This window comes from Triturus cristatus, chromosome 11 (assembly GCF_964204655.1).
Source record: "Triturus cristatus chromosome 11, aTriCri1.1, whole genome shotgun sequence".
NCBI classification, from domain to species: domain Eukaryota; kingdom Metazoa; phylum Chordata; class Amphibia; order Caudata; family Salamandridae; genus Triturus; species Triturus cristatus.
Window position 1 is genome coordinate 670,747,205 of NC_140594.1, and position 12,612 is coordinate 670,759,816.

The 12,612-nt window shown below is 41.8% G+C and overlaps 1 protein-coding gene across 1 annotated transcript in view; it reads left to right on the forward strand.

The window, feature by feature from the left end:
• The window catches only part of MOGAT1 (monoacylglycerol O-acyltransferase 1), a 163,407-nt gene that overhangs the window by 142,383 nt on the left and 8,412 nt on the right, over positions 1-12,612 (forward strand). The window contains exons 4-5 of the mRNA XM_085634266.1: positions 5,593-5,767; positions 8,520-8,719. Of these exons, the coding sequence (XP_085490392.1) occupies positions 5,593-5,767; positions 8,520-8,719 (375 nt within the window). The remainder of the gene's footprint in view (positions 1-5,592; positions 5,768-8,519; positions 8,720-12,612) is intronic.

The window sequence follows — 12,612 nt, forward strand, 5'->3', positions numbered from 1 at the left end:
CTGACACGGGTCCATAACGGGCCCTGTGTTTTCATCCTTGACTTTATAGGCAAATTACTCTTAACTTTCTCAATGAGTGCAAGAACCCTTAAGGTAATTCATGCAAGCTCTGCAGTCCCTATTTACGATTCACATGTTTTAGTTGATGTTGAATGGAATATGTCGATCAATCAATCAGGGGTTTGTGAAGTGCACTACTCACCCGTGAGGGTCTCAAGGCGCTGGGGGAAGGATTGGGGTTCGAGCAGTTCTGTCTCATCCAAGGAGCCAGGTCTTGAGACTCTTCCTGAATACTTGCAGTGTGGGGGTTCGTGTGATGCTGAGTTGGAGTTCGTTCCAGATCTTGGCTGCAATGAAGGAGAAGGATTGCCCCCCCACCCCCACTCTGACTCTGCAGATGCGTGGAATTTTGGCCAGGGCAAGATCGGCGGAGCAGAGGCTTCTCTTGGGTGCATAGAATGAGATTCTTTCGTTGAGGTATTGGGGTCTGATGTTGTGGAGGGATTTGTAGGTGTGAGTGAGGAGCTTCAAGGTCACTCTTATTTCGACAGGGAGCCAGTGGAGTTCTCTTTGGTGTTGGGTGATGTGGTGTTGTCGTGGGATGCCGAGGACCAGTCTAGCTGCAGAGTTCTGCAGAAATGTGTTTATTCCAGCGTAGAGGGTGTTCCTGTAGTCCAGGCTGCTGGTTATGAGTGTGTGGGTGATGATCTTTCTGGATTTGGGGGTGATCCATTTGAAGGTCTTGCGGAGGATGCAGAGTGTGTTGAAGCATGCGGAAGATATGGTGTTGATCTGTCAGTTTATGGTGAGGAAGGCGTCGAGTATGATGCTGAGGTTGCTAGCGTGGTCTGTGGGTGTGGGAGGGTTGCAGAGGGCAGTGGGCCACCAGGTGTTGTCCCATGCAGAGGGGGTGGATCCGAGGACGAGGACTTCTGTTTTCTCTGCGTTGAGCTTTAGGCAGCTGCTGCTCACCCAGGAGGCTACGTCTTTCATGTCATCCTGGAAGCTGTGCCTGGTGCTCTCAGGTTCGTTGGTGAGGATTGGGAAGAGTCGAGGATAGAGTTGGCTTCTATGAAGTTAGTGAGCTTGTTGTTGACTATCTTCTTGGTGGCTTTGGCTGCGAAGGGGAGGAGAGAGATGGGTCTGTAGTTCTTGAGATCCGTTGGGTCTGTAGTGGGCTTCTTGAGGAGGGGCTTGACTTCTGTGTGTTTCCAGTCGTCTGGGAATGTGTCAGTTTCAAGGGAGCAGTTGATGGTACATCGTAGTTCGGGTGCTATGGTGGAGGTGGCTCTGTAGAAGATGCGGGGGCAGGGGTTGGTGGGGTACACTTCTCATGGTCGTGGCGGTGTCTTCTGTGATGACAGGGGTCCAGCCGGTGATGGTAGGCTGGGTTTGGTTGTTCGTTGAAGGAGTAGGGTCGGTGCCTAGGTTTTGCTCATCGAAGTTGCCGTAGAGTCCTGATCTTGGGATGGAAGTAGGAGCCGCGTTTGTTACAGAGGTCCTGGGAGGGAGGGACGTTGGAGGATTCGCTGTGGGGTTTGGTGAATCTTTGTATGATGCTGAAGAGTTCCTTAGAGTTGCGGGAGTTGGTGAGGATTCTATTCTGGATGAAATTCTTCTTTGTGGTTCTGATGCGTTGATGGTGTTCTGTCATGGCGGTCTTGTAGGTGGAGCATGCTTTGGGGGTTTTGCTGTTCCTCCAGGCTTTCTTGAGTCGTTGGCACGTGCGCTTGGATTCTCGGAGGTCGGTGGTGAACCTGGTGGCTTTTGTGGTGTGTTGTCAGATGTCTGGAGGGGGCGAGTGTGTTTGCGCAGTTGGTGATCCATCTGTGGAGTGCGTTGGCTGCAGAGTTGGCATCGGTTGTGGTGGGAGGTGTTGAGGTGCTCTCCAGTGATCTTGCCCTGCGCTGGGGACGAGGAGTTGGCCTGTGTGCAGTGGATTTCGAGAGGAAGTGGGCGCAGTGGTGGTCCGTCTAGAGGGGTTGTGTGTTTATGCGGCCCAAGTCTTAAGAGTATTTCCTTTTTCACAATCTTGTATTTCTATAATTTTGCTTTTCAAGAACATGCACATTTTTTAGAGTGCCTGCTGTGAATCAGTCGTCTCTAGGTGTATGTGACTTCATGTTGTGAATGGGTGTTCAGGACAGGGTACGATTGAGAGTTCTTCTGGTGATACTGGATGCAGTGCATGTTTTTCACAGTGCATGTCTTTCGGTCATAGCGGTGTTAAGGCTTTGTGCTCATTCAATTCTTGACATCTCTACAAATTGATGGTCACATATGTTCCATTTGTAATTATAAATCTATGGAGAAATGTGTGAAAGAGTTATACATGTGTTGACTTATTTAGAGCACCAAAGAAAAGGTAGAGTTTACAGATAGGGAGGGTGTGTGTGAAAGAGAAAGGGAACAGTGAAGTGAAGGAGAGAAGAATAACATGGAGAGAGTACAAATACAGTAACAGGGGAAAGAGATAAAATAAAGTTTGAGACAAACCGATTGAAAATTTCAGGAAGATGCGAGGAGAAATAAAAGAAAAGTGAGCAATGTAGAGGAAGAGGTTGTAGTGGAAAGCATTGTGGAGGGTAGGACAGAGCATTTAAGACATTCTGAAAAATACCCCCTTCCTCAGACCTTTGTAATATTTATTTCACAGTCTCATATTTTCAGTCTCCTGTTTTCAAAACGAAACATTAACAATAACTTGCCCTGTCCCATCCACTAGTTATACCCTTGCATATTAACATAACTTGTAGCATGGGAAATCATACAACACTTATGACATCACAAATGGCATGATTTATAAGGTTGTGTGTAAATTATAAATGTAAGTTATAACTATAACTTTAGAATTTCTACATTTTGTGTGGTTTAAGTTGGATTTGTATTGAAAGAAGAAATTAAGTTTTCCTAACTATAACTTATCCTTCACCTTTGATTTATTTTTCATTGAATTTCCATTTTTTTATTTTAAAAACATTCAAATTGTGCAGTGTACTGTTGTGGAGTGTCATTAAGTGGTGTATGGTACAGTAGAATGGAGGAGAGTGTCGTAAAGTGTACTGTTGTACAGTATTGTGTCAGAGTGATCTGTGATACAGTGGGGTACAGTAGAATAGCATAGATTGTAGTGGAGTGCAATCTAGTGACATTGATTGGCATATAATGGAGTAGCGTAGAGTGCAGTGTCGTACAGCTGAATAGCGTAGACTGTGTCGTATGGTGACGTAGAATGGAGAGGCGTATAGAGGTGTGGTGTAGAATGTAGTGTTGTGCAGTCTAATAACATAAACTGGGTTGTCGTGGATGGTGTATAGTGCAATGGCATAGAGGGGTGAACAGTTTACACCACTGCAATCTAGACTGTTCCTCTTAAGTTGCGCACAGCGGAGTGTCATAGAGTAGAATAGCATAGTGTAGTGTCGTACTGTATGTTAGCATACAGTACAGTGAAGTGACGTAGAGTGGAGTGGAGTGGCGTAGAGTGGAGTGGAGTGGCATAAAGTAAATGTGAACAACCACTAAATAAATGTAGTTGCCGGTTGAAAATGAACAATCAACATAGTATACTGTATATTCCTGTGAAATTTAATTGGAATCTGAATGACTGTTTTTGCGTTATGCCCAATACAAAAGTCTATGTAAAATGCATTGGGGTCCAAATCTGTTTTGGACTCCCCTTTTCCTTTGCTACCACTTCATCAAATGCGCATAACTTTACATCCTCTGCCATTGTGTAGGGGACAATAGGTCTGCAATGTTTTGCAGAGATTCGTCAAGTGGGTGCAAAGTTATGAAGGGACAAAAATGAGAGAAATTCCTTTCTCTGGTAACCTTAACTAGATCTACTGATTGGCTACTGCCATTCTTAGGACACGGACATTTCAACATATACACTACAAATTTACTTTTGCATGTGAGATGTTTCTTAATTTTCACCTCTTTATTGTATGGGGTAGTAAACGCCTTAATATTGACCTCGCGCTTGCATACCTTGCACCTGTAGAAACTTTCCATTGATTTTACCCACCTTTTGTCTTTCTTTTCTGTCGCAATATCACTTTTCACTAAAGTTTTTCTCAGAGTGGGCTTTCCTAAACCTAATCGATGGTCTTCTAGATGTTGCTGAGCATATTCCTGGATCACTTCTCAATGGATGCCAGTGTTTCCCTAGTATTGTTCTAAGGTGTCTTTGATGTCTGTCAAAATCAGTAATGAATCTACACTTAGTCTGTCTTATATCAGTTTCTCTTCCAGTAGGATCTTGAAAGGATGTCATCCCTTTGTCTTTTAGCCACTGCCTTATCCAGTACTATCTCTTTATAATCTCTCCTTTTAAATCTAGCTAACATTTCTTTCTCATTGCGCTGATATTCCTCCAGTGTATACCAGGAAATACCTGTGGAGGAACTAGCCCTAGGCAAACCGGAGGTTTCTCAAACTTGGGTTTAGGTAACCCCATGGTGATCACAAGAAAAGTGCTTCAGCACTGACATGAGTGAGGGGCTTGGCCTTGTTGATCCATAGAGATAAATATTTTTTTTGAATTCAAGGGAGATGTGCGGCTCTATTTGCCAAATTCTGTCATTAAACGACTCCGAAGGAATGCCATGTGGATATGATAGAAGAGTCCAAGAAACATCTGAAAGGAGGCTTAAAGTCTAGACCGAAGCGATTATCAGACGGTGATGTCGTCTTCATTTTGGGCGATACTCATGTCACCTTCTTGAGCTAGTGACTGAACATTGGAGGCTTCACAGTGCAAAGGTTATGTTTTCAAAACACTATGTGCAGTCTCAACAAAACAGGGGGTTCATCAAAATGAGTTTCAAGATATGCAGAGTGGCTCGGCACTGGCTTTGACGTGAGAGAAGTACCTGACTCCAGTTTGCATTAGAAATAGTATATGTAGATGGTGCTTGGGAGATAGTTGTTGGCACAATAACATGTTGCTTAATTGCCTTTGCTTCTGAAGGGCTTCCAAGTCCCATCACTGGAAGTAGTAAATAATGTTGGTGGAAATTAAAGAGTACCATTCATTGAAAAAATTCATGAAGAAACCTCATAATCAGTGGGGCAAAGAATAGACAAGAATGTCTTTAAAAAAGCCACTAAAATATAATTATTTGCATTCCATTTTGAACTGCTCATTTTTTTAAACTGGACACAGCAGTCTGAAATAGATACATGATCTTGCTTACAAGTTAAAGCCCTGTATAAATTTAACAGGGCTATCTAACTTTGTAATTAATATTTGGCTTTAGATTTTGTGAGCATGTTTTTTCCATTTCTATTTTAAATGTATTTAAATCAGTGTCTGTCAATAACTACAGTTTGTGTTAAAAGGTTCTCGCTCATATATTTCTTCCCGGAGTGTTTGATTTTCCATGTATGTAGTTTAATTAAGGTACACTAAATTAAACTGACTTGAAATTAAAAAATACTCCTTTTTATAGAATTTAGATGAATGTGAGCAATTCAGGTTAATTCGGGTTAATCATGTGAACATCAGGTGTTCATTGGGAAAAGGATGAGTTGAGACTTTATGCTGTCATTGGGTATTTTGATAACTATATTTTATATTATCTGAAGGTTTGGTGTCTGCTTCAAAGAAAAGTGTGACTCATGTGCTGGACAATGAGAAAGGGGGAAACGCTGCAGTAATTGTAATTGGAGGAGCAGAAGAGGCTTTGGATGCACATCCTGGGAATTTAACACTGAACATCCTGAAGAGAAAGGGATTCATTAAAGTGGCTTTAAAACGTGGGTATGTTAACCTGATAGTTTCTCAATATGTGCATCTAGATACTATGTTCCTTTTTCCAGCAACTAACTGCATGTCAAACTCCCATCTTGCTCATCTGCTGTCTGATATATTGATCTGTTACAATATCAAATAATCGAATTAGAACACAGTCTGTGGGTATTTGCTGATGAGGTGAATTATTGTTTTTACTCTGTATGAACTTTCCAGACCAGACCTACAAGAGATTTGAATCATGGTTGTTTTTTCTTGTTATATAACAGTATACATAAAACAAAAAAACAAATGTTTATATTCCTAGAAATCGAAAGAATGTTTGTAGATCATTCATTGTTGAACTACATGAAGGAGGATTTTATTTTTAAACAAATGTTCTCCTCGTTTACCAAGACTGTTCAACATCTTGTGGTGATGCACAGGTTCCTATTTTAATAATAATATTTAACTTACCAGATTGTAGAATATTTACCTAACTGGCTAATCTTTATTTATTTCTACTTGTTTGCAATTACCTCTAATATTTGTACCCTTGATAATGTTTCCCTCACTATTCACATAGTGGTATTATTTCCTTATTATTTTTATTATTTACATCAATACGTTAAACATATTGACTTCTGACAATAGTTTTCCATATTTTATCCACATGTTTTTAGTTAGTTTACTTACCTGTATTCAGTTTCGGCTCCACTGTGGTTATTGTCCTTCTTCAGACTTGTCATCTGTCATGGAGTCATCTGGCAACCTTTCTTATAGTAGAGGTATGATTACATTTTGAGATTTACTAGTTTATACACTAGCATGTATCATGCTATTACATTACATTTCTCAAAAAAATATTTTATTTGTTAACTCATTATCTCAAAACTATAAAAACAAATTCTCAACTCCCCAAAAAGTGAATGAGGTAATACTTCTAGGAACTAGCGCAAAAATTGTTATGGGAGTCTTTCATGGCATATTTTGCAAAATCAAATACACTTGGAGGTTAAGAAAGATGTTTTAACCCATTTAGATTTTTGGGGACAGCACAAGGAGTAGTCCAAGTTGAAGATGCAGAGGAATTTGCTATAGATCTTTCTCAAAAGCACATAGACCACACAGTTATAGCTATTGACACTTGGAACAGTTCAGCCCAAACTGCCAGGCCAGGTCCTCCTTCAAACCGGAGTGATTGCCAATGGTTACAATAATTGCAGGCATTACTCCCATCACCTCTTATGTGTTTGATGTACCGATCTAAGTGGCCGTGGGTATGCGCAGACAGCAATCTCATATTTGCTGGGCCACTGGAACCAAGCTACACCTAACTAATGAGCTTCAATCAGGGAGAAACCGATCTTGGGTTGCTTGTGTTCCGGTTCAGGGAGAACCGGGCTTGGCAGTTCAGGTTGGACTGTGCCTATTGGACCTGTTGCAAGACTGATTTGCATATGGCTGGGTCCAAACTGAGATGACATAGTGGGCAAAAGAACAATGGGATGAAATATCCCTTGCAATTGCCAGTGGTTAGATTTATTGCAAGCATTTTTCCTATCACCTTTTGTGTGTTTGTCACAGTCATGTTAATGGCTTTGGCATTAAACAGCTCAAAATCCTGCCGCTCCCAGATTTCTCTATGCACCTACCCTTTAAGTCCAATATGCAAATTGAGTCAATTAAGTTAAGAGGTGTACTAAGCACACTTATTTATCCATTATTATCCATTATCTTTCATATCTTTATGAAGAACTCATTCATCCTCTCATTCCTTTGAGCTCATTTATGAACAGGTGAAAGAATTAATGATTGTTAACAGTACAGGAATTAATATTTAGAAGAAAAGGAAATGTTTTGGCCACCTGCATCAAAATAACACTCATGGATATATATTCAGGGGCAGTGGCTAGGATTGAAGCCGGGACTGAGGGTATGATTTTTGAAACCGGATGGCTAAATGACTTCCCAGAAATCGGGTACTGATGTCGCTAATTTGTGTTTTTTCTAAATTGAAATTTGCTGAACGCAGTAGATAAAGTTTCCTGCTGCCTATGTATTACATTTCTAATGATGTCAAATTTGTTAGACATTCTGCAACCAGTGCCATTGCTGTTAAGTGTTGTCCAGTTTACTTTATGTCCACGAACTTGTGATCAGCAGTTTGCGTTAAACCCCAGTTAGCACACTAAGTACATTTTGAGTATGCTCAGGTATCAATTCAGTGCCACTTTCCAGGATGAGTTTCACATCATGATTACCAACCATCACACCCAGTTAGCACATCCCAGCCTACTTTAGTTATTCTGAAGATCATATGTCCTTTTTCTCAGTTCAAATTCTGTGTATTTCTTTTATACTCAATTACCATGTCTTAGCAGGTTTAATTTGTACCCATCTGCACACCACTTCCCTGATTACATTATGCTACTTAGCATATTATATTGTATTTCTACTATACCTTGTTTGTTCATTGTGACACATTTCAATTGTGTCCAATTACTTCATAACATTTGCTATTAGATCCAGTTATCACAGCATGGCACTTTATTCACCTCATTTCCTCCTCCAATTCCAAACAGGAGATGTACACCCCACCAGAATCAGTCATATAGAGGAATATAAGGGCCGGGTAACGGATCTCCTGCAGCACGCATGCATCATGAAGAGCCAACCTAGAGGCATTCGTTACGCGAGATCCTTTGGCTTTGCCAATTATTGTTTTTTTTTCCTTTGGTATTTTGTTTGCCATCTGATTACATGTACTTTTGATTTACAGGGCTCACCTTGTCCCAGTGTTTTCTTTTGGAGAAAATGAACTCTTCCAGCAGGTTCCAAATCCAAAAGGATCTATACTCCGGATAGTTCAGGAGAAGCTGCAGCAGATAATGGGTTTTTCAATGCCCTTGTTTCATGCTAGAGGAATATTCCAGTACAGTTTTGGTCTCGTACCTTACAGGAAACCTATCAACACAGTCGGTAAGTGCTGACCGGGCCACCTTCACATTTGGTAGTGACAGAAAGGGGCTAGCATCTCAGTTAAATTTAAGCGTTGTGTTTCCCATGTAGAGAACCCTTTGATATATGTTCCTGTGTAAGGACATAAAATGTTCTTCACCGTATTTTCTCTTACTCGCACTGCTAATCAATTTAATTTATGTAGTAGATAGGCAGCTGAAATATTTTGCAATTCGTGTATTGACCAGAGCAGATTTAAGAGATTAGGTCACACATCAATTTTCACACGCTGGTTCCTCAGAGTACTTGTACCAGATTTAATAACACATCATTGGCAGGTGCTGCAGCTTCCTGATCAAAAGATGTAGCGCTAAACTTCAAGTGATAACAATGGGCAAATGGAAACAGACACAAAACAAGCATTGGTAAAAGCAGTAGGTCACATCTTTGGGACTATTTTTAGTCAGGCTGCCCAGCATCCTCGATGTTAGGTATCATGACTAAAGTATATATATATATTTTTAAAAGCCTTCAACATGGCTGCCCACATCATTTTGTAGGTGCTCACACTGTGCATACGCGTTCACAACATGTTGTAGGCTTTTTTCCTCCCACTTAGTTACCGACCCGAGTTGCCTTGGTAACTAAAAAGACAAACTGCGAGAAAGCAGATGAGGCGGTAGTAAGTGGCAAAAGTAGCCTGGGAGAGCGCGTAGGACGAGGAGAAGCAACAGCTGAGAGAACATTGTGGGACGGCTGGGAGAGAAGCACACATGATCAATCAACAGGTGGCAGTGTGGGTTTGGGGAGGAGGACGCAAGTGAGAAGGAAGTACATGGGTAAAAAAGCAACAGAGAAGTGCGCTGGGTGAGTGCAACTTAGAGGGGGCATAGAGAAGCCCATAGATAACAGAAGAGTAGAGGTAGCCGGTAGTGTACTAGTATATATGAAGGGGCAGAGGACTGTGGGTATAGCCATGGGCATATAGATACACTAGGGTAGAGGTCCATGGTATTGGCAAAGAAAGGGGTGCTTGAGTGCAGGTATGCAAGTGAAAGACTTGTTAGCGAAAAATCACATAGGAGGGAAAAAGCAGAAGTAATCAACTTGGGTATTTAAAAAAAAAAAAAGGTCGTAGAGAGGTGATGGGAAAAGAGGAGCGGTATACCCTTTCCACGCAGCAAGAAAGAGAGGAGGGACCCACAGGGAGAATGGAGAGGGTGTCTGGACGGAGACTAACCCACATTACAGAGAAACGGTTAATATTTCTGCACAGAGATTTTTTTCAATATTAGACATTAATCACTACCGAGATTCCATATTGTGGAACTGCCTTTTATTTCACACACATTTGATCGAACAGGGTTGTAGAGAAAGTATTCTGAATAGGTTTCAAATAGTACATCTTTCGGATCATTTGCTATCAGGTCCCAGACAGTTTCTATATAGTTATGAATAAGGGTTCCAGTTCATAGATTTGTCTTCTGTATGCCTTGAAGCATATATTGACCGCTCCTGTACTCTGACAGTGCCATATGTGGTCATTGCATCCACTGTTAGTAAGAAAGAGACTATAATAAATATGTTTTTAAAACAATAGTCCATAAAACAGATAATACATATTTATGAAATTCATTTTAACACAGCATTTCCGTTCATGTTAATAACTATCTAAATTCTTCAAAGCTCTTAGATAACAACCCAAACCAGGAGTAACCTTAAACAAGCATTGGCATAGCCAATAGGTCTCGCTTTTGGGACCTTCTAAGTATTTAGTTATGCAGCACAATATCCTTTGTGCCACAACAACTGTTGCATGGCTAAACACTTATAAGGTCCCAAAGGTGAGACCTATTGGCTATGCCAATACTTGTTTGCTTATGATTGTTTGAAACTGCGAGTATCAGAAGTCCATGGATCTGTCTTTTGGTAACTCCGTATCGTGGACTTTTAGACCTGCCAGGAGGAGTTGGCGATCAGAGCATGACGAGTCTGTGCTATGCTCTGCACAAGAGAAGAGAAACTTTACTTAGAAGTTCTCCTGGTGTAAACAAGTGCAAGACCGGACACGTTTCTTTTTGCATTGAGCTATAGCTTTCTTTCAAAGGCACCTGCCACTAGCACTCGTTATGGGCACAAAAAGCACACACGAGTAAACACAAACAGATTCTTTGCATGCTATTATGCCCAAGTCCATGCTTGATTGCCAACGCCATTTTGGTGCATTCAAAGTCTTTGCGTCCGAAGTTGTCAGGCATGTAATGGTGGACCATCCTCGGAAGCTGAGGTTCTGAAGTTAGTCCGCTCTCAGGAAACCGCTCTTGGGTACAACAAGTCCAGGGTTGCTTACTCCAAATTGCAGGACTTTCTAGGAGATTGCACGTATTCCACGCTTAATATTATGCTGTTGCTGCTGGTCACCTCTGGGACGCGGGGATATTTTTCATCACCAGACTCTGGCAGAGAGCGACAGAGAAAGGCGGAGAAAGGAACAAAGAGGTAGAAAACCAGTGAGAAGAGAGAAAGGGCGAATGAAAGAAAACCCTTAGTGTGATAGAGGAGTTTAGGATGCTGTAAGAAAGAGGCGTGAGATGGAACTCAAGACAACTAGCGGACTCCTGAGAAAAAATTTAGGCTCCCACCCTTTAATTTTTTTCTTGCTTTTTTGCACAAATTAAGCAGAGGATGTGTTGGCGCATAGAGGACTCTAAACAACTTTGAAGGGCCGAGTAACTGGTGCCCTATATATAACCCGTGCTGTTGTGAGAGCCTTCAAACGTGGCGACTTTCATTTTAAACGGGCGAGTCTGAATAACTTGTTTTAGTTTTTACAAGGCACTTTTACTAGCCCTTGTGAACAAGTACAAACAGGGAGTTCTCAATTGTGCTGTTCATTAGGCGTGTCTCAGGCTACTATAAACTACTGAGCAACCTTAGATACACGAAGACCGCCAGCCCCACCAGGCCACTTCCGACAGAAAAAATAAGCATCCTAGGAATAAAACGATGTAAACTGTGCATCAGAGAACAAAAACACACACAATTAGGAACCACAACATGCATCACAGTAAACAGAACAGTAGGAGCTCAAGCGGCATGTCGTATTAAAGACCAGGAAAGAGAACGCCTCCCAAACAAGGTGTAAGCCATGAAGACCCTCTGGTCTCATCCCCACAAAGCCACTCGAACACCAAATCAACATCAAAACACAGTTTGAGATAACATAAAGCACACCGCTAAATTAAAACCACTGAAAACAAATTAGAGAGCCCCCGTTCTCCAGAAAACCATTAGCCACAAGAGCCACAAGCAACCCGACTAAACACAAAGACTTCTGCTATGGTGTCAAAATGGTGGATTTGGTGCTTTAAATACAGACTTCAGTCCTGACTACCAATTCACTTGCGAAAATGTGCAACGGATCTTAAAGAAAACTAAACTGCGTCTTCAAAATTAAAATCAAATTTGGAGTAACGAGGCTTCACCATCGGTATCCAAAATTCATCGCCACTGTCACAACGCATCTGACAGCCAGAGAAGAACAAATCCGGCTCTTCTTGTGGGTCACTGCAGCCGTTATGTGTAGCAGAGGGGCGAGACACTGGAAAGCGCATTTCCCCATAGCTCTGAGGACACTGGTTGTGGATACATACACAGAGCACTTCAAACATCCAGTCTCCAGGATGATGTGTGGGGAGTTTCAGACGGCCACTATAGTAATGAGCTAGGTAGGATGTGGAGACCTATGCCACCCTAGTTGTGAGCCCCGTGATGACACCCACAACCTGTTGTACATGGAACACTATGCTTCTCGCACGCTGCCGTATCGCTTCCTCCTTACCTCGGTAACACGTGTCTATCTCCCGCAGCAGAGAGACGCTGCGCCGAGTCTCAAGAGGCAGCGACTTGACGCA